At 60.9% G+C, this 21,708-nt stretch overlaps 1 protein-coding gene across 8 annotated transcripts in view; it reads right to left on the minus strand.

Moving 5' to 3' along the window:
• Positions 1–932: 932 nt before the first annotated feature.
• Positions 933–21,708, minus strand: part of RGS3 (regulator of G protein signaling 3) — a 67,399-nt gene continuing 46,623 nt past the window's right edge. For 6 of the 8 annotated variants that reach the window (XM_042052383.1, XM_042052385.1, XM_042052386.1 and 3 more), the window contains 6 exons: positions 11,188–11,838; positions 7,848–7,921; positions 3,938–4,039; positions 3,072–3,133; positions 2,289–2,455; positions 933–2,198 (listed from right to left, as the gene is read on the minus strand). In XM_042052383.1, the coding sequence (XP_041908317.1) occupies positions 2,013–2,198; positions 2,289–2,455; positions 3,072–3,133; positions 3,938–4,039; positions 7,848–7,921; positions 11,188–11,838 (1,242 nt within the window). In that variant the 3' untranslated portion in view covers positions 933–2,012. Of the gene's footprint in view, positions 2,199–2,288; positions 2,456–3,071; positions 3,134–3,937; positions 4,040–4,142; positions 6,619–6,665; positions 7,553–7,847; positions 7,922–11,187; positions 11,839–21,708 lie in introns of those variants that run through there. The other 2 variants (XM_042052391.1, XM_042052390.1) reach the window with 2 other exon arrangements.

Below are 21,708 nucleotides of genomic sequence, written 5' to 3' on the forward strand. Positions count from 1 at the left end.
GAGGGAGAGAGGGGGGAGGTGCGAGAAAATCTGTGTCAAGTTCAGACATGAAGGGAAACCCTCCCAGCTGGGTCTGGGCAATGCCAGGAGAAAGAGGAAGGGTCTCCTGGAGAGGCAGCTGGGAGTGTGCAGCCCCCACTGGGTCCCAGCAGCTCCGGGTCAGTGACTGGGTCACCACTGGGACACCATCCATGGACCTTGACCCTGGGGTGACAGCAGCATCTCCAGGAGAGCCACATCACCGACCCTGCTGTCTCCAGCCCTCAGCTGTGCCTCAGTGTCCCAACCCGGCATCACCTGCTGGTTGTTGAAGAGGGAAAGCAGGCGGCTCCCCAGGAGAGATGGTGCCTGCTGGGGGAGCTGCGCTCAGGTGGGGCAGCCACACATCCCTGGGCATCACCAGCAGCACCTCTGGGCAGCCACAGCACAGCCCTGTGACACCACAATCACATCCCTGAGCCATCTCAGGCTGACCACAACCAGGTGACACTTCAGGTACCAAACACAAAACATTCGCATCCCACAGCCGAGCACTGCCCTTGCTGGGAGCAGCAGCCCTGCCAAGCTGTGCATGGACCTGCAATAGCTTTTTGTTGCTGCTTTTGGTGTGTCCCCAGAGGGACCCGGAGCCACAGGAGGTTGGTCACTGGTGTGTTTGGGAGTTCCGTGGTCAGAGGTTTGTGCCCTGCTGTGGTGAACAGCGACCGCTGTCCTTGGGAACAGTCTCGCTTTGGGCAAAACTCTGCTCCTACACCCAGACCTGGCCTCAGGAGCATGTGGCAGCTGCTTCATCGCAAGTAACAGCTCAGAAATTCACAGAACCAGATTTTCCCTTCTTTAGCCACGCAGTAACAGGATTTTACACTCCTCAGTGAGGCGAGGGCCGCGCGGCTCCACCAGCGCTGACAAACACGGCACGAACAAAAGGCATCTACAAGAAATTATATTCTCCTTTTATTTACCTATGACCATGACAATGTAGGTTTTTTTCTAGCTGCAGAGATGCTTTGCACTGTAAACTGGGAGGCAGGCAGTGCATCCCACCCTGCCAGGGCCAGCAGGAACCCCCCTTCCCAAACACAGCATTGTTATCCAGAGTCAGGAGAGCGGCTGCTGCACAGAGTGGCTTTTTCTCCATCACCAACCCCTCCGTCGTCAGGGCATGGATATATTGATATTTACACCACGCTCCCCCGGCGGCCCGCTGCCAGGGAATGGGTCTGGCACACTAAATCTGCTACCTTACAAAATCTACACACCTGGAAAAAGAAAAAGGCATCCGCTCCGCCGGAGAACTCGGCCGCGACACACACGAATATTGCACTTGTAACTTGGGGACAGGGAGGACAAGGGGGCTCCTATCACACAGCAACGTGTCCAGCTACAGGAGGGCAATAAATAAACCAGGGGTGAGGGCAGGAGGGGGTGCTTTGCACACCTCCAGCGCAGGGCAAGGACCCGGCTCTCGTCGCTCCCAGGGGGACCCACCATGAGCCGAGGAAGCACCGGGCTCCTGCCAGAGCTGCTCGGGGGCAGCCGGGAGGCCCCGCGGCATGGGGAAGCACAGCAGCGTCCTGGGGCTGCTCCAGCTCACAAGGCTTTGGTCCGGGACCACGTTCGTGTCGGTGCTGCTGTCCCCTCGCCAGAGCCCTGCACGAGAATCCCTCCTCCTGCTCGCCGAGCTGGGCTCACTCTGCGCCTTCCAGCAACGCTCGTGGCTGGGGCAGGTGCTTCACAGTAGTCTCGTGGGAGCTTCCCTCCTGGCTAAATCCATGCCGGGGCCACCCCGACGGCGTCGTACCAGCGATGGTGGCTCGGGGTGGTGCAGCAGTACCAGACTGCTCGGCCTGTTGGTCCCCTCGGCCCCGAGCTCGGTGCCTTCAGCTGCCCCACGTCCATGGCCTGGGGGCACGAGCAGGGCCGCAAGCTCCCACCAGCTCCCGGGGAGGCCTCCACTGCCCAATTCCATGTAAACACACAGCTCCCAGCCTGCCCCGAGACAGTCCTTGGGCCTACAGCGGGGAGCTGCCTTTCTTCTGGTTGATTATGTCCAAGTACAGGTCAGAGCGGAGGAAGCGGGGGTACGAGTCCTTCTCCATGAGCCCGTAAATCCTCTTCTGTGCCAGGTCAAAGCAGCTGCGGGTGATGTTCTGCAGGTTCTCCTTGGTGTGTTCCCGTGTGTAGGAGTCCAGGTTGACCTGTGGGCAGAGACACCAGGGCTGGTGAGCAGCTCCCCAGGCAGCCACGGTGCCGGGGAGCCGCACACCAGCATGGGAGCCAGCCCTCACCTCCTTGCAGGACTGGATGGCAATGTACTCAGCGAAGATCTTCTTGGCCTTGGAGACCATCTTGGACTGGGATTTGATCTTCTTGAACTCCTCACAGGCCAGCCAGAACTCCAGGTTCTCCTCGCTGAACTCGGTACGCAGGAAGGCCCTGAAGGCAGCGAGCCCGTCTGTGGGGACAGGGACACGGCTCTACTCCCGCTCTCCGACAGGGGACACCCCACAAGACCCTCAGCAACTCTGCAAAGCTGCAGCCCAAACCACTTCCCTGCACTGCCCGAAAACCCCCCCTGTGCAAACGGGCAGCGATGGCATTGCCAGGCCAGCACAGCCCAGCCAGGAGCTGCAGCCACATCCCCAGCCTGACTGCAGCATGGAGAGCCAGAAGGGAGGCTGGGCTGGAGTGGGGACAGCACCCCGCAGCCATCCCCATGGGCTGGATGTAGGATGAGGTGCCTGAGAAGGACTGTCCCCCCGTCTTTGGGATGTTCTAAAGCAGCTCCTTCTCCATGGACCCTCTGCACAGCCCCAAACTGGGCACAGACACAGATCTCTGCCTCCTCCTCCCCAAGCTGGGGGGCTGCAGCCCCAACCTGCCCCTGTCACCAAGTTCCCCCAGGGCCAGGCAGGAGCAGGAGGGGTGCAGACAAGAACCACGCTAACTTCCCTTTGTGTAACCCCAAACACCAGAAGGGATTAACAGAGGAAATCCCATCTTTATCCAGGCACGTGTCTGGATATTCCCCTGGCAGCAAACACAAGTGGAAGGGATGGACACACACTCACATTTGTGCAGCAGCAGCTTCTCCAGGGAGTCCCCCCACTTGAGCGCTTCCTCGGGAGTGGGCCTGTGGAAAAAGGACGGCACGTTGGCAAAGCTCAGCAGCAAAAGCTGCTTTTGCTGCCTGCTAAACATTTCCAGTGGATTAAAAGCCAGGCTGTGAGCCCAGCACGGCTGCTCCCAGCTCCCAAATCGGCCTCCTGCTAAATGTTTCCAGGGGATAAAGCCACGCTGCGTGCCTGGTGGGGCTGGCCCTGGCTCCCACCTTGGCACTGGCACTGGCAGAGCAGCTGAAGGCAGAGCCAGGCTCTGCACCAGGCAGCACCACAGCAGCTCTGCCGGAAGGAAACCGCTGCCTTCAGGCTGGCAGGAAGAAAATCCGACCCCAGGAGGTCTGTGCAGGCAGCTGTAGCACTTCGGGTGTCTGAGCAAGAACTGGAGAAGCTCCGGGTGATGCGGAGCTGCGGGAAGTGGGATTTCAGCTGTCCCGTTCAAGCAGCCGGAGGAGCTGCCAGGAGCAAGAGCAGGGAGGGCTCGTCTCCAGCTGCTGGAGCATCTCCAGAGCAAAGTGGTTTTTCAAACCATCCTCTGGCCAGTTAAAGTTCCACAGACAGGCACTGGGAGAACGCTGCCGTCAGGTAAGTTTCCAGCCCAAGCTGCTGCTGTGCCACTGCCCAGGCAGGACCTCTCACTCTCCAGCAGGAGATTTTCAGCCAAAAAATATTTTAAATGCTCCTCCAGATACAAAAACTTTGTCCACAGCTTCCCCAAACGGGGTGAACGCGTTGAACGGGGTGAGGAGCTCCAGACTACAGCTTGTCCCCAAGCCCCCATGGTCCCCATGCCCACGCCACCCACTCGCAGCACCTACTTGAGAGATTTGAGCACTTTGTCCAGCTTGCCGGAGGGGTTGGCCCCGGGCGACTCGTTCCGCCGCCGAAAAATCCCCAGCCGGTTCTTCATGTCCTTGGCTCTAGAGAGAAGAGCGAGTGTGAGCGGGCGGGCGAGGGGACGTGGGGACCGCCAGCCCCGCGGGGACCCCCCGGCAGCCGCGTCCCCCCGCGCCCAGCACCTACTCCTTCATGGTGTGCCGGCGCTGCAGGCTGCCCGTGTGCGGCCTCTGCACCGCCAGCAGCATCTCCGCGTGGAACTCCAGCGGCGGCGGCTTGGACAGGTCGCGGAAGAAGGGCATGGCTGCGGGGACAGCCGGTGCTGCGGGGACAGCCGGTGCGGCGGGGACAGCTGGTGCGGCGGGGACAGCTGGTGCGGCGGGGACAGCCGGTGCTGCCGGGACGCTCGGGCGCTCTGCCGCCCGCCCCGAGCCGCGCTCCTGCCCGCCCCGGCCAGCGCGGAACGGGAAGTGGGAGGGTTCAGCCCCGAGAGCTTTAAATGCGGCGTGGGGCGGCCGCGGAGCGTGCGAGTGAGTAAAAGCTGTGTCAGCCCCGCCGCTGTTTGGGACGGCTCTGCCGTTGCTGGGGAAACTTGAGGAAAGGTGGAAAAATCAGCGCCGAGGCGGATAGTGGGGCCTTTCAAGAGACGGCGGGGGAAAAATAATCACGGCGAGGATTTACGAGGGCTATTTATAGAGCGCAGGCATCCCGGGAAGGCAGCGGGGCCGGCGGCGGGGCGGAGCGGGCTGAGGAGCGGAGCGGGGACGGCGGCGCTGCCCGGTGTCCCCTCGCTGCCCTGTGTCCCCCCGCTGCCCTGTGTCCCCCCCATGTGGGTGCACCCACACATTCCCCACGGCTGTTCACACGCCTGCGGTGCCAGCCCGTGTCGGGCATGGCCGTGGGGACATTTCCATAAGGGGGTGGCCGGGACTGGCAGCGCGGGGCACTGAGGCAAAGACACCCCACTCTGTCACCCCAGCACGGGTCTACCCGCTGCAGCATCCCTGCACAGACAGACTGACGGACACACGGGCACGGGGCTCGCGGTTGCCCCCGGGAGCTGCCAGCAACACGAAGCGGGACAGATTTTTGGGAAGCTCCGTGGGAAAAGGCGCCGGAGCCCCCCCCGGAGCAGCCCCGGGCACGGGCAGGGACGGGAGGCGCGGGCGGTGCTGCCCCCGCGTGGCACAGCGCGGTCACTGCAGCCGCACACAGCGGGGACGGGGACACCCGGGGGCACCGGGATGGGGCCTGTACCGAACACCTCCCAAAAACCCCACAAAATGCAGCCATGACAAGTTCTAGCGCTTGGGCCTTGCTTCTCACTCCCTTCTCTGGCAATCTGCTCCCAATGGCAGTGATTTGACACTCATTAAAAAGCGAGTATAACGCTATCTTAATTACATGTGGCCGGGACGTTTATAATGGAAAGAATTACAGCTTCCATCTGTGTTTTTAATTTCTTCCATTTAACATACCTCTCCTCGATCTCGCCGCTAAGTGCACACAGACAGTATTTCACTGCCTATGGATATAATGTATTTATCAAAACTTAAGAGCCTTTACACAACACATGTGGACTCTGCCCTCTAAATCTGAAGCTCCTTACCTGACAACATCTTATTGGGCAAGCGGCTTCAGTTTTCACTTCTTGCTCTTTCTGACTCCGCAAATTTAATGTTACAAGACCTCCCAGTGGTCACACAGGTCTAAACGGGGATGCTCAGGTCACCTCTGCCTGACCAAGCCATGCCCAGCCTGGCGAGGGACACAAGGGGGACAGGAGGGATTCAGGGCATGGATGCACCACCCCACCCCCAGGTGATGTTCTCCAGATCCACAGCTCTCTCCAGTCCCAGGAGAGTAAAAAACAGCCACCAGAGGGGGAAAAAAAAAGACCTGCAACAACACCAGGGCTCAGACCAAGGAGCCACAGAATGACTGTAGAGGGCAATCGCTCCCCCCAGTCCCAGGTGCCATCCGTACCCTCACGGGCAGGGACAGTTTCACTGCCTTCACACCCTGGGCTGTGCTCCCAGCAGGACACACGTCCCGCTGCTGCCAGCTGCCAGCACCCGCTAACGTGGGAAAAGCAGATCCAAACACGGAGCCTCACGCTCCAAACACCATCTGCCTCCCATCAATGCGCTGCCAGCGCCACCGGCAGCCGGGGACCCGCCAGCACACAGGACAAGCCACCCCATACAGCCTCGAACAACAATTCCAGCAGCGTTCCCAGTTTAGCGGGGCACCAGTCGGCGGGGCTGGCAGAGCACTGAACACCCCTTGTGTGACACACGTGGGTCACCTCCACAGCACAACCCTCGGCACAAGGCCAGCTGGCCCACACCAGGCAGGTGATCGCGGCTGCTGGGTGGATTTTCCAGCTGGAACACACCAGGCAAGCACCTCCTAAGGAAGTTCCCCAACTTCCACGTGCTGCTCCTCTTGCACACCCTTGAAAGAAAGAGCAAGTGGCACCAACCCAGGCTGTGACAGCCCCCAGCTGCAGCCACAGTGCACAATAAATGCCACAGCAAAAATAATTCCATAAAAAATTGCTGGTTTCACTCTGGAGTTGCCTCTATAAAGTGATTTTCCCCGGCACCCCAGAATGACCACGAGGCCCAGCACCATCACCCCGGGCTGCTTCCAAACCATCCCCTGGGCAGCACATCCCCGTTCCTGGCAGGATGCTGGCTGTCCTACCTTTCCAGGTATTTTTCCGAAAAGTCCACCATGGCGTGGTACATCGGGGCCGGCAGCGTGTGCCGGCGCCAGGCAAGGAGCCAGTGCCGACCCGCGGCCCCCGCACCATAAATACCCCCGGAGCCGGCCGGGACCGCGCCGCGCAGCCAATGCGGTGCCAAGAGCTCCCCGGAGCATCCCCCGCAGGCTCAAGGTGAGCGCAGAACCCGCTCCGCGCCGGGGGGGCCGAGCCTCCCCCGCCAGCCCCGTCCCCCGGCTCTGCCACGCGGCCGGGGGGACGTCCCTGCTGCAAGGACTTCGCTTTCATTTCCAGTGCTGGGGGGGAAAATAATAAAAAGAGCTAAAAATAGGCGGCAGCCATGAGGCAGCGCGGGCCGACAGTGCCGCTCGCTGGCACGGCCGGCGAGGCCGGGCAGCTGCGTGCGCAGCCCCCTCGCACCCTGAGCCGCTCGAACCACGTGTGGCTCCTCCACCTGCCCGCCACACGTGGCCCGGGGCACAGGACACGCAGCCACGGGCACCGCCGTGGCCCTGGCACCCGGCCGGATCCGCGTTCCGGAGGAGTTCGCTCCCGAACATCCCCACTCGTGCGCCTGCCCCGCCTCAGCTGCAGCTGTGTTTGAGGAGAGCAAAGGCCACGGCAGCCTTGTCCTTGCTTGCACCCACTTTTTGGCACCCCAAAGCCTTACCGGGAGCAGCAGAGGGGCTGCGGTGTCCCTCGGGGTCCCTGCGGTCCCTGCTCCCACCGCGCTGCCGCGGATGTGCCGCGAGGGCTGAGCCTGACCCGCGGTGGGAAACCTCCCCATTCCACCTCCCCATTCCTCCTCCCGGCATGGGGCCAGCGGGAAGGAGGCCCCCAGCTCAGATTTCACCGCTTCCATGTCCTCTCCCTGAACCCGGGCAAGCTGTTTTTCCCAAGAGCTGGTGTCTTCCCCCTGTCAGGGCGCGGTGGAAGGGGGTGCTCCCAGCTGGGCTGGGCAGTGCCCACAGCACACCCCACCACCCTCCCTGGACACAATTCCATCTGAAGTGAGACTCTGGTTCATGGCTTTGCTGCTGGAAAAAGTCAGGGGAAAAGACGGGGATCCTGAGGGCTCCTGGTACCAGCGGGGCTCAGCCGAGGTGTCTGACCCCACAAACAGCCCTGGCACACCCTGATGCCACCCCCAATGTGACACTTACAGGCTCCTGCTCCGTTTCTTGCGGGAGGTCTCGTCCCCTTCGTCACAGCTGCACTCAGGGTCTGCTCCACTCAGCTGGGGGAGGAACAGAGAAACAGCGACTGTGTCATCACACCAGGACGTGCCCACACTTCGTGTCACCAACCAGCAGGGCCAGCATCCCCATGGTGCCCACAGCCACATAGACCAAACCCACAGCACCCCCAGGGCTCCTTCCTCGTGATGGCAATGACACGAGACAAGCTCCTGACGCAGGAACCTCCCTCCCCTCACTCATCCTCTGCCTCCTTCAGCCCGTGGCATTCCTGGAGCATCCAAGGTGACCCCACAGCTGGCGGCCCAGGTGCCCTCCAGGTTCAAGGAGTGGTACCTCCTACAGGGAGGGCGTTCCCATCCCCACTCCTGATGCTCCTACTTAGCTCCTGAGTGGGCACAGGGATCCTGCCACTACCCAAAGAGCCTCCCAGAACGAGGCTGGGCATCCAAAATCAGTCAGGAGTTCCCAGCAGTCCCCAGGCAGGAGAAATCAGAACAGTTCGCCCATAATTGAATCCTATCGTTGCAGTTTACAAGTCTGCTCTCTGAGCACTGCTCCAGGGCAGCCTGGACAAACCAAGGGGACCTGGGATGTGCCATGAATTCAGGGCAGCGCCAGCACAGCCTCTGAGCCACAAAGCCTGGCACCGGGCGGGGACACCCTCGGGATCACCATAGCTCGGGGGCTTTAGCATTCCATCCATTCCTGACCGCTGCAGACGCTCACAGCCAGCCCTGCATCCACCCGACCCCCGCCGCCTCATCCCCGTGCTCCCGGGGCTGCCAGGCGCTTTCCAGGATCATCACCCCGCGGCCGGGCCGTGGGAACCCTGTGCTCAGCCCCGCAGCCCCGGGCCCGAGGTTTCGGACACTTCCTTCCATTCTGCGCCCGGGTTTCCGGAGTTTATCGGCCCCGAACAATGCGGCCCTCGCCGAGCACCTTCCCCGGGCCGCTCCGGCCCCGGCAGACGGGCTGGCCGGGGCTTCCTGCCATTGTCCGGAGAGGCTCCGTGCTCGGGGACAAAAGGCAGCAGCAGAGCTCTCCCGAGGAGTCCCAGCGCTCGCCACAATGCCCAATAAAACGAGCGGCTGTGCGGGAAGGAGGGGAGCGGGAGGCACACCGGGCACGATGGTGTTAAACAGGGCTCTGCAATGAGCCCCTCTGGAACACTCCCAGCTGGGAAAATAACCGAGAACCTTGATGGATGTGATGGCCCTGCAGCCGAGGCCGCCGGGTGCAGGCGTTGCCAGTGCTTGACAGCTTGGTGGGGGAATTCCGTATGGGAATTGTGCATCAGTGTCCTGCTCTAAAAACCTCGGAGGTTTCATTGAATTATTCAAAGGCACAGACCAATAAAAGTGCCTCCAAAGTGTAGGCAGGGGGTGGCAGTAGCCCAATCCCACAGTGGCTCAGCCCCGTGTCCGGCTTCCCTGACTGCTGCAGACCCTCCACAGGCAGCTGGAGAGGCAGGGCAAGGGGAGCAGGGCAGTGGGAGTGGAGTGGGAATGGGGCAGTGGGAGCAGGGTAATGGGAAAGGGGCAGTGGGAACGGGGTGGTGTGAGCAGGCAGTGGGAACAGGGCAGTAGGAACAGGCAGGGGTGCCCAGGAGGACACAGGGCCAGGGATTTAGGCTCCAGGCAGCCAGAGCTGCTGCAGGCTTGGAAGTGGGAGCCGCAGGAGGTGCAGCCACCACACTGCCCTCCTCGCCGGCACAGGCTGCCCGATCCCCGCCCCAAAAATCCCAGTCTAATGTGCACCAGAGCAGTTTAACGCAGGAGGAGCTCCGTTCACCTCTGCGGAGAGCATCCACCCAGGCGAGAGCAGGGAGCGCAGCTGGAGGCTCCCCGGAGCAGGGTGGGGCACGACCCAGGTGCCCCGGCTCGGACAGCGCCGCAGGGCTGCGGGGCTGCAGGGTTGCAGGGCTGCAGGCTCAGGGCTGCAGGGCTGCAGGGCTGCAGGTTTGCAGGGCTGCAGGCTCAGGGCTGCAGGGCTGCGGGGCTGTGGGGCTGCAGGGTTGCAGGCTTGCAGGGTTGCAGGGTTTGCAGGCTCTGGGCTGCAGGGCTGCAGGGCTGCAGTGTTGCATGGTTGCAGGTGCAGGTGCAGGGTTGCAGGGCTGCAGGGCTGCAGGCTCAGGGGTGCAAGGCTGCAGGGTTGCAGGCTCAGGGCTGCAGTGTTGCAGGGCTGCAGGGCTGCAGGCTCAGGGCTGCACACACAGCGGCACTGTGAGCCCTCCTTCAGGGTACTGCTCACAGCAGCTCTACCAGGACACTGACAGTGTCACCACCTCCCTCGCACGTGCGGCAGGCAGCGGCCGTGCCCCTGACACGAGGATGGCTTTTCTTTATCGGGGATAGGGCAGGTCTGAACCCCCCTTCTTCTCCTGCACACAACTGTTGGCATCAGTCTCCAAGAGAGTTTGGATCACCTTTTGGACAGCAGCCCCATCCCAGCACCTGTAACCCCAGGAGGAGCTCTCACCAGCTGGGCAGGGACTCTGAGCCCAAAAAGTGCTCCAGGAAACAGCATCAGGGCGGCTTTTCAAGCAGCACCCAGAGCCCCAAGAAGCACCCAGAGGCAAGGCAGGGATGGAGCTGGTGGGGGCTCAGGGGGCAGGGCAGGGTGTGGGACCAGAGGCCACTCGCAGCACCCTGCCAGTGTCACCCGGGGAGAACAGGAACAGCAGCACTTCCCATGAATGATCTCTGCACTGGCACCTTGTTTCCTACAACAGCGCAGCCAGGGCCAGCTCTGCTCCGGGGGCTCAGGGAGCCCCCCAGGCCCCTGGGCTTGCACAGCTCAGTCCCATGCAGAGCTCCCTCGGCACAGCCTCCACTGCTCCTCCTGCGTGGTGGGGTCACACCTCGCTGCTGACCACAGCTTTTGCATGAGATGGACCCCCAGAGGGGCCGAAGCCCTGCAGGAGGCTGGTGGGGGCAGCCTGCTGGCTGGCATCCCCTGCACACTGGGGACTCTGTGACCAGGGATTATCCCCACTGCTGCTGTGAGCAGCCCCTTGCAAGCACAGACCCCCAGGTGCACCTCTGCCACCACCAGTCCCAGCAGACAGCGGCTGCCCAGGCCATGGGACCTGCAGGATCTGGGTGCAGCGGTGGGAATGGCCACCCACGGCCCCAGCGCTGCTCTGGGTGACGCCCCGGGTGCTCCCGCAGCTGCTGCCAGACCAGGGACCTTCCTGACCGCTCAGAAGGCAGCTTGGCCATGGTCATGGAGACAGGGACCACGTGCCAGGACACCTCCACCCCAGGAGCTCTCCCACCACCACGGCCGCCCGTGGCTCACGTACCTTCCTGTGGCCCGAGAAGAGCAGCGTGAGCTGGTGGATGGAGCCGCCGTTTTTGACGAGCTCTTTCTTGAGGGTCCTGGGGGAGGGCAGTGCCCAGTGTGCGGCGGTGCCCTGGCTGTCGGAGCAGTTGAGGGTGGTGTCGGAGGTGAAGCAGTGGCCCTTGGCCTCCTGCAGGAGGCTGCCCTCGCTGTGGGTGCGGCGCCGCAGCGAGCCCTGCACGCTCAGGGTGTAGCCGGGCTGCCCGCCCGACGTCTCGATCATGCTGCTGCGCTTCAGCTCGTTCCTGTCCAGGTACTGCTCGTCGCTGTCCTCCTCCTCCTCGTCCTCCTCATCCTCGTCTTCCTCCTCGTCCTCCTCCTCGTCCTCGCCGTCCGTGGTGCTGCCCACCGGGCCCACCGGGTCCTGGCTGAAGGTGCTGTCGAGGCGCAGCTCGGGGATGACAAAGGCTGGCAGGGAGCTGGGCTGCTCCTCTCCCTTTGCGGTGGCCACCGGCTGCTTTTCCGCCAGGAGAGGAGCCCGGGTGGCTCCCAGAGCGTCCCAGGGCTCGGCCGGAGCCGCTGCCTTGGCAACCAGAGGGGCATCACCCACTGCTGCTGCCTTCCCATCCTCCGAGTGCATCTGCCCCGGCTTCTCGGCGTCCGTCTCCAGCATCTGCCAGAGGGGAAGATAAAGAGGGATGAAAGCAGAAGCACCCCAAATCTCTCTGGCCTCCTTCCTGAGGAGCCTTTCCCCTCCTAATACCCCACCTACAAGGCTGGCACCGATTTGTACCACCCTAGCAGTGCTCTAGTGGGGCAGGATGGCATCGTCCCCGTGTCCCCAGGTGGTGCCAAGTCACCCATTGCTCTGTCAGCACCCAGCCCTGCTCCTGAGCCCTGGAACACCAGCTTCCCCCAGCTGGCAGGAGTGCAATGGTGGTGCTCAGCTCCCCCCTCCAGCACCTGGCAGCACCGGTGGGTTTTGAGGGTCCCCAGGGTGCCAGCTCGGCTCCAGGCGCAGCGGCAGAGCTGTAACAGCATCCTCACCCCAATGGCTCCGCGTCCCCTGGGAGCTGCTGCCCTGCAAGGATCTTCCCCAAGGGCTGCAGAGAAATCCAGCAGCTCGTCCAGCAGCTCTGGCCCCTCCTGCACCACGTTATCAAATGCCGAAGGGAAGCGCTGGGCTCAGCCCATCCCTGGATTGTCCCAGCTCAGCCCGTGGCTCTGGGTAAGCCCTACAAAACCACAGCCATTCCTGCCAGCTCCTGTTGGGTTTTTAGCCCTTGGGGCTGGTTTTTCCAGGTTTCTTTGCAGCTGGAGAAGGCCTGAACAAGCTCTGTCCTTTCAAAGGGAAAAGCCCAAGCGAAAAACTTCCAAGGCTGTTTTTGTGAGCAGGGGTTGAGCCCTCCCCGGCCAGCGTAGGGTCCTGTGTGATTTTTCTGTATAAGCCAAAGGGGCAAAACCAGCCCAGCAGGGAAAAAAGACCAAAGGAGAGAAAAATCCTCCCTTTAGGAAGTAATTCCCTCCTACGCACATCCTGGGCTGGGGCTGTTCCACAGGACCACCCCCAGCTAACAAGTCACCCAGAAAAGTCACTGTGTCCCCAGCTGAGATCCAAGCATTTGCACAAACCCAGCAGCAACCAGAAAGCTGGAGTTAACAAAGACACCCCCTCTGTATAAATTAAGTTGACTTCAGCTTCAAAAAGGGCAGCAGCCCCAGGAATGAACCCATCCAGCCTCACATCCCATCGGGAAGGGGCACCCATGGAGTGGACAGAGGTTGTGTCCCCCTGGAGGCCCCAGCCTGGGACAGCATCCCCTGGGACAGCCACCCTGCTGCTGGAGGGCACGGAGGTGACAACCACCCCTGCACATCCCCGGGCAGCTGTGAGCAGATGTTGGGCTGCAGAAGCTGCTGTCACCGCCAGGAAACACCCGGGGGTGTGTGAGTCCCATGTGCACAGAGGGGACAGCACTGACACTGCCCAGCAGTAGCTGCCTGAGCTCAGGGGCAAAGAGCCAGGCAGGTTTCCAGGAAGGCACCACAGCCAGCTGGGCAGGAGCCCACATGTGTCCAGCTGTGCCTTGTCCTGTTTTATCCCACCCAAAGGGCCCCTGTGACACCTGTAGCACAGAGACACCCAGCCTGACTCACCCCAGCTGCAACTCAGCATCACCTGAACTCCCCCAGTGAGTCTGAAGACTAAAATTCAGAGACCACCATGTCCTTGGCCCCTTCACGACATCGCCCCATCCATGAAACAACTGGATTTGGTGTCAGGCACAAAGCAGATGGTCCTTTCATCCCATCCTTGGGGCTGTTTCACTCCCCTCACTGTCATTCCTTGTAAGAAGGGAATGCTCCCAGCCTTGCCAGGCCAGGCTGCCATTGGCACCAGCGTGTGCCTCAGTGATGCTGCTGATGTTTTATTTGCAATCACTGTCATCATTATCTCATGAAATAATTAGAGGAAAAACCCACAAAGCCCTCGAGTCACTCCCCACAAAGCCCTCCCCCCAACGCTGCCGATCTGCCCAGTCCTTCTGCTCACGTTGCTGGGTGCCTGCATCAGATAAGGTCCTAGAGGGAAATGAACAGGCTCCTTTAAAATGAGAGACGTTCGGGGATTAAATTAAATCCTTGCACTAATTCAATCAGAGCCTCTGCTGCTCTTCTCTGGCATGGAGGGGATGAGCAGCAGCCTCACCACGAGCAAGGGTTGGTTCCATCTCGGGCTGAGAGCATCACCAGGGCTGTGAAATCCTGTCTGCACAGGGCTGAGCTCTGCTCAACATCACCTGGGGTGGGGAGAGACAGGGGAGGAGAGGCAGCAATGCCATCACTGCCAGACCTGCTCCTGGCTGGAGGCACCAGGGACTTCATCAGCACGAAGCCAAGGCCACCTTGCTGCCCAAAGCTGACTGACTTGGGACCTCAAGGATGGGGATGGGACCAGGTTTCACAGACTCACAGGATGGTTAGGGGTGGATGGGACCTTAAAGCTCATCCAGTCCCACCCCCTGCCATGGGCAGGGACACCTCCCACTGTCCCAGGCTGCTCCAAGCCCCAATGTCCAGCCTGGCCCTGGACACTGCCAGGGATCCAGGGGCAGCCCCAGCTGCTCTGGGCACCCTGTGCCAGGGCCTGCCCACCCTCCCAGGGAACAATTCCTTCCCAATATCCCATCCAGCCCTGTCCTCTGGCAGTGGGAAGCCATTCCCTGTGTCCTGTCCCTCCAGGCAGCAGTGGAGGCAGTGTCTGAGGCTGTCTGAGCAGGGAGGTGCTGTCCTTCCACCTCACAGACACACCCAACACATTCCATGCTCTCACTGCAGCAGCCGCTCAGGAGCCAGCAGCCAACATCTGGATCTCTCCATTCTCAATGCCTTGCTCCCACTGCTCTCAACATCTGGGTGTCCCTGTTCTCCATGTGCAGCTTTCCCTTTTTTCACCATCTGCATCTTTCCCTGCACTCCACAAGTTGCTCTTCCCATTCCCAGTGTCTGGGTTTCCCTGTCTGGATCCGGGCAGGTCAAGGGACTGTGGAGTTTTATTCCATCCTCCCTGGAGGATCTCACACTTCACTGTTTCAGTCTCTCTCAGACTGAGAGGTCAAAGTAGCATTTCCTGAGAAGGGGAAGAGAAAGCAGAAGCAAGAACTGCCTCCAAACCCCAGGATGGCTCTCTGGGGTCATTTTAGGGAAGGAGGATGATGGGTCTGAGACCAGAGCAACAGCAAGAGAGTTCCTAAGAATTATCTCCTCATTCAACAAGTGTCAACACACTCCAAAAAAAGCCAACACTGCCCTGCCTGCTCCAACATCCTCAAACCTTGCACCTATTACCCACTTCCTGGGTTCTCTGTGCCTTCAAGGATCACTCCCTGACCCAAAAAATAAAGGTTTTTTTCAAGGTTTTTTAAGTTTTATTGAAACCAAGGCATGGCAGAAGTATTGCAAACCCTCTGCTCCTTGGTCTGTACCTCGAGCAGCTTTTTCCCAGTTGCTCTCACAACCAGGACTGTCCAGTTGACCAGCAGAGAAAATTCCAGCAACCGTCAGCACAACATCGACTTCTCCAGCATTTCTTTAAATAATATGGCCTTGCTGGTGGCCCACAGCTAGGACTTCCAGCTGGGAAAACCCCAGCCATGGAGACAGCACAGCTGGGAGGTGCAGCCTGCCCTGCCCTTGCCCTTGCCAGCCCTCCCACTGCCAGGAGTGGCATTCCCTGAAATCCCCAGCTCAGGGAGGTCAGGGATTGTTTTGAGGCTCTCAGCTTCTCATTTCAAAGCCTCTGCTCTTCTCAGTCATGGAGCCACCGTGGCTCAAGGAATGCCTGGCCATGGGAACATGTAATTGAGTCTCCCCTGGCTCCTGATGGGGATGCTCAAGTTTTGTCTTTCTTTTGTGGTGATGCTGAGGAAGAGGAGGCAAAACACAGCTCAGAGAGCTGCCCTGCACCCAGGTACCTCCTCAGCCAAACTCAGGGATTGGGAAAAGCAGGGAAGTCCCTGCAAGCCTGTTGGACATGGATGTGAGCAGGAGAGCAAGGGATGTGCTGCTGCAGCTGTGCTCTCACCCAGGAGGAGCAAATGGATGTCCTGGGATGCTGCAGGAAGAGCCGATCTTGTGGCTGTCCCAGACCATGGCAGCGCCATGCTCTGTGTGTCCCATGGGAGAACCTCTCTGGCTCCTGCTGCCCTTCAAAGGGCCTTTGCTCCAAGGTGCCTCGCCTGTCCCCAAAAGCATTTAACTCCATGGGAATGAGACCAACTCTCTCTCCAGGGTTATTTTGGGAGAGATGCAGACAGCAGTGGGTTCCCTGTGCTGGAGGCAACATCCCACCCCACAGCAGAGGGGTTGCAGGGAGAAGAGCACCTACATCATCCAGGGCCCCATCAACCTTTCCAAAGTAGGTTTTTCCTAAAGCAGAAGGAAAATATTTTACAATTCCGGTTCTTAGCATGGGACAAACTGTGCCCAGATGCACCAGATCAGTTTCATGACTCTGAAACGCTGCTGGTGATGAGCACCTCAGGATTTAAAAAGTGACAACAAAGAACCAAGGAAGCTCACAGCTCCAGGGAACAGCATCTAATGCACAGCATGGATGAGGGGAAGAAAGCAAAGCCAGGAGTGCAAAGCAGAACTACCAAAACCTGAGAAAATCTTCATGGGAGTCATTGTGAAAGTGCTCACAAGGAGCACTCCCCGAGCTCTGCTCCTCACCCTCTGCGGGGCCGGCCAGGGCCCGGGGCTGGCTGCACAGCCGGGTTTTCTACCCTCTCCCTGCTTCATTACTGCACAATGAATAATTGATCCCGAGCAATTAGTGTAACAGCAAAAGCAGCGCGGGTGTATCAGCCCGAACAGCAGGGCCAGCAGTGCCTGGGGCAGGGCGCTGAGGGTGGAAGCACAGATGGGACGCTGCGGGGGGAAATGTTTGTACCACCCCAAAAACCTGGCCGTGGGCTGCCTCAGAGCGCTGGCGGGAGAAGCCCTCACGAGGGAGGAAGCGATCCCGTGGTCCCCGCACAAATCCCGCTCCCCATCCCTGCATTCCCAGCGGGTCGCTGCCCACGGGGCTCTGCCCAGCCCCAGCCCTGCGCCGCTCCCGGGGCCGCTCCGCTCCCGAAACTCAGCGGGAAGGAGCCGACGCTTCTCCGAGGGCAGCAGCCCGGCCCGTGCCCGGGGAGAGGAGCCCGGCTGCGGGCTCAGCTTGCACCCCGCACCTCGGTGTCACCACCTGCTAAAGGTGCGGCCACCAACCCGGGACCAACCCTTGCCACGCCGTCACCGCCGCAGCTCCGGGCTGCCAGCCCCGACCCGCAGCTGCCCCGGCATTCCCAGCTCCGGACCCCAACCCGTCCCCTGCCCGGTGCCCTCCATCCCCAGCGAGGCTCCGAGCGTGTCACGGCTGCAGTTCCAGGCTGAACCTGCTGGTTGTTCCCCCCTGCCAGTCCAGGGAGGGTATCCAAAAGGCTGCAAAAGTCCTGGAGCAGAAAACCCACACTGTGGGCACATTGCAATGCTGGTCCCACAGCAGGAGCCAGCTGGTGCCGACGGCACAGCCGCGCACAGCCCAAATTTGAGAGGCAACCTCGAAACGTCCCCGCCGCTACAAATGCCCCTGCGCTCCTCCCGGGTGCTCCTCACCAACCCTCAAGCCCAACCTGGTGCCAAATGAGCTGTGCAGGAGCCACAGGTCCCCCAGGAGAGAGCAGGGCCGGGAGCGGAGCGAGTGCCTCGGATCCCCAAGGACATCAGCGCCCCTGACGCCCGGTGCCTCTGCCTCAGCCTGAGCCGGATCCTGCCCAGCGAAGGGTCCGGCCTTCAGGCCGCAATCTTTGCGAGTAAAACCTACCAAATGCGGGCTCTCAGCTGCATCCCCCGGGCCGAGCGAGCGGCATCTCCCCCGGCAGCCCCGGCCCCGCCATGTGCCCGCGGCGGCGCTCGGCTGCTGCTGGCGCAGCGCTCTGGCTCTGCCCCCGCCGTTATTAATGTCCGTGTCAAGCGGCGGCTGAAACCGCCCCAGCCTCTCCCAGACACGGCTCCCTCGTGCCCCTCGTGCTATTTATGGCTCTGCCGGCTCTCCCTGGAGGTGCTGTTACCTGCTGACAGCAGCGGACGGCCGCCGTGCCCTGAGGAAAGGCCTGCATCACCCCGAGAGCCGCCGCGCTCCCCTTCTGCTGCCCTGTCCTGCCCCCGAGCGACACCGAGCGCAGAGATCCCGGTGCTTCCTGCTTAATGAAACTCTGCTGCAAGTTCGCTGTTTGTGGGGTTTTCCCCCCAAACTGTTTTCTGTGGCGAAGGGACAGCTCTGAAGTGGGGGATGCTCTGCAATGGGGCGCTTTGCCCTTTGCATCCCAATCTCTGTGAGCGGCTCGACCCCAATGGGCAGGGACAGGGAGAATAAACAGGCAGGATGGTGGACAGTGTCCATCCAGGGGACAGCCCACGCATGACCATCTGCTCCTCCTCTTCTCCTGCAAGGCCAGTGCCCTCTCGTGACAGCCCCGTGCACACCGGGCTGGGGGCCTGACTGGGCATTTCTCCTCCTGAGATTACACTTCACTGACCAAGGCAGGCAAGTTGTCCTGACAGCTCCAGAGAGAGAGCACAGCGAGGGGTGTGTGCACAGCCACTCTCAGACACGTGCTGGTTTTATCTGCCCCACAGCCACCGTTCACTGACGGGTCCTCGCTGTGCTCAGCTCTCCTCCAGCACAGACTTCGGGCACACACATGTCCCTGTGCTCCGGCCAACTGCAGCCCCGTGAATGCTCCTGCGATGGAGCAGAGGACCTGTGCTGCCTGCTCTGCCTCACAGGCAGCCACAGCTTTGCAGTGGCACAGGAAATATGGGAGCTCCCTGGTCTCACTGGACACCCTCTGTCACCACGGACAGCAGTGACATGGCACAGTCACCCCCACAGCCGTGCTCGGCTCCCATCCTGCCTGCGCTGGTGAAGGGAGCTGGGCCTGCTGGGGCTTGTGCCTGTTCCCTCCCCGAGGCCACCTGGGTAGCTGCAGGTCTGTGGGACACAGGATGTCACCACAGTGGGGGTACCTGGATGTCCCTGAGACTTAGAGCACCCCCAGCCTGAGGGTCCCTGGCCCCTCTCAGTCAGGAATGACCCAGCCACCACCCAAACCTGCCCATACCCACTGCTCTGTGTCCATTGTGATGGGGATACAGCTCCTGAGCCGGGCTCCAGCTACTGCCTGCAGCCTCATCACCGCACGGCGAGTGCCGGGGGACCCAGAGCTGTGAGATGATGTCTGGGTCATAAATATCCCTGGCAGTAAAAATCCAGAGTGGTGGGAAAGGGGGAGGAAGGAGCAGATCCTGTCACTGCCATTCAGCCCACAACCCTCAGCACCCTTTCCGTTCGGTGCTGCTCAGAGGGGGAATCTCTGCAGCATTATGGGCTGGGGCAGAGCTCTGTCCCCTGGGAGGGATGAGGGAGGTGACATCCAGAGCCTGATGCACTCAGCCACTGCAGATCCACTGGGAAGGACTCATCCCAACACCACTTACACAGGACCATGAGGTTGGTGCTGGAAGCTGCTCCTGCTGCCAGCAGAGATCACTGGAAGAAAACATCCACCGAGAGGAGAGGGCCTGGCAGAGCAGCTCTGCTGTCACTGCCTCCAACAGGGCTGTGGCCAGAGCCACACACAGGAGGGAGGAATCCCAAACGGTCCCAAAACCAACACTGTTGGCTCCAAAGCCACGCACAGCCCTCCTGCAGTGGTGCTGGCAGTGCCCTGCTGCTCCAGCAGGAAGGTGCTCGTTCCAGGGCAGGACACCAAGCCTCGTGGAGGGCCAGGGGGTGCCACAGGGGCAGGATGAAGCTGTGCCTATCAGTCCCACACCACTCTGGGCATCAATACCCAAAGGTCCCTGGAATTTTGAATAGGTCCTTTGACTCTGCAAAGATATCGGGGTTTGAGTAACTTTTGCAAGGAGTTACTTGAACTGGACTTCATTGGCTGCCCAGCCACACACTCACAGCCCCTGCCATGCTGGGAGGGAAGAGGAGGAGCAGCCACCCGAGGCAGGAGGTGTTTGGGGACAAGGTTGGAGCAGGGCTCCAGCCTGGCAGGCTGCAACAAAGCACTTCCAGCACCTTCATTAAATCACAGCAGCGCTGGCTCGGAGCACTCAGTCTGTGCCTTTGACCACCCTGTGCAAATGATCTCACACCGCTCAACCCCCCCGGGCTGCCGGCGCCGCTCCTGCCGGCACTTTCCCTCTCACCAGCCCTTCTGGGGATTCCTTCCAGGGTTTAAAACTGCCTCTGGCCATGATGGAAGTGTTGGCGGCTGCTCCTGCCCGGCTCCAATCCCGAGCCCTCCTGCTCTGGTGGGCGGGGGGATGCGGGCTCGCTGGATGCAAGCTGGGAGAACGGGAATCACCCAGAGGAACGGGAATCACCCAGAGGAACGGGAATCAATCACCCAGAGGAACGGGAAGCACCCAGAGGAACGGGAGCCGCTGTTTGGCTGGGAGAGCTCCGCTCTCCTCATGGCTCTGGAGCCCAGCTAAGCAAACCAACGAGCCCAGGGGAGCTGTGGCTCTCAGCTGGCCCATCTGCTCCACACCTCGGGCGCTGGGAGCCAGCTGGGAGCCCCCGGAGCCTCGGTGCCACCAGGAGCAGCACCAAGAGCCTCCGGGCTGCGCAGAGAGGCCAGGTGGAGCCAGGGTTCAGTGACCCAGGGCTCAGGGGAGGTGACAAACAGATCCGTACACCAGCCCAGCCCCACAGGCACATCCCAGCTTCCTGGGGCCTTGGTTCGTGTCCTGGCAGTGAGGGCTGGAAGCCAACTGATGTGCAACTGTTCAGCCTGGGGAAGAGAAGGTTCTGGGGAGACCTTAGAGCCCCTTCCAGTGTCTAAAAGGGCTCCAAGGGAGCTGGAGAGGGATTTTGGATAAGGGCATGGAGTGACAGGACAAGGGGGAATGGCCTTAAGCTGAAGGAAGGCAGGGTTAAGTCAGATATTAGGACAAAATTCTTTACTACAGAGGTGAGGAGGCCCTGGCACAGGGTGCCCAGAGAAGCTGTGGCTGCCCCTGGATCCCTGGCAGTGCCCAAGGCCAGATTGGATGGGGCTTGGAGCAGCCTGGGAGAGTGGAAGGTGTCCCTGCCCATGGCAGGGGGTGGCACTGGATAATCTTAAAGATTCCTTCCAACCCAAACCAGTCTGTGGTTCCATGACTATTCCAGGAGGGACAGCTTCCTCCAGAGATTAGAGTGGACAGAGCTGAACTGGAGCCTCAGAGAGGAAGAGCGTCTCTGGTGCCACGGCCTCACAAATCCATGGAGCCTTTGGTTGTCCTCAGTAAGGAGTTTTCCCAGTCCAGGGCGAGCTGGGCTGTGCTCCCTGGTGTGGAACAGTGCAACAACACAAAGCTTTGGGTTTGTGACCTGGCTGCACATCCTGCCAGCTGATGCTTTAACCCTCACTGGGGCAGAATCACCCTCAAGGTTTCTCCCCTATTCGAGCCCCCTGACAGCACAAACGAGGTGCTGGAGGCTGTGGCCAGGGACAGGTTGCCCCTCCAGGGGCTGCTGTGATGTGCTCAGCCCTGCCCAGTCCCTCGTGTCGGTATCGTGGAAGGAAAGCAGTCTCTGGTGAAGATCCAGGTTTCCTGCCCCTTGGCCATGCCCTGCCCCATAGCAGCAGATCAGCAGGACGCCCTGGAGCAGAGCTGGCACAGATGGGGCAGCAGGTTCCCAGCCCAAAATGGAAAGACTTTGGCAAAAAACAAATTAAGAAAATACGAAATCCTCCCCTCCTTCCCCATCGAAGAGCTGATCACACTGACTGAACTGCTGTGAGTGAAGCACCTGCTCAGAGGGACAGGGAGGAATGGGGTTGGCCACAACCTTGTCCCCAAGTGCTTGTCACAGCCACCCCAGGGCCAGTAGCCCCTTGACTGTGCAAGGAAGGCCCGGGAGATACCCCAGTGTAAGGAAAGGGAGTTGCTGGGGCAGGGAGCTGCCGAGGAGCAGGGATTGTGGAGGGACAAC

This window comes from Corvus kubaryi, unplaced genomic scaffold (assembly GCF_017639235.1).
Source record: "Corvus kubaryi isolate FWS band 111438036 unplaced genomic scaffold, C.kubaryi_AGA036_p1.0 78, whole genome shotgun sequence".
NCBI lineage: Eukaryota > Metazoa > Chordata > Aves > Passeriformes > Corvidae > Corvus > Corvus kubaryi.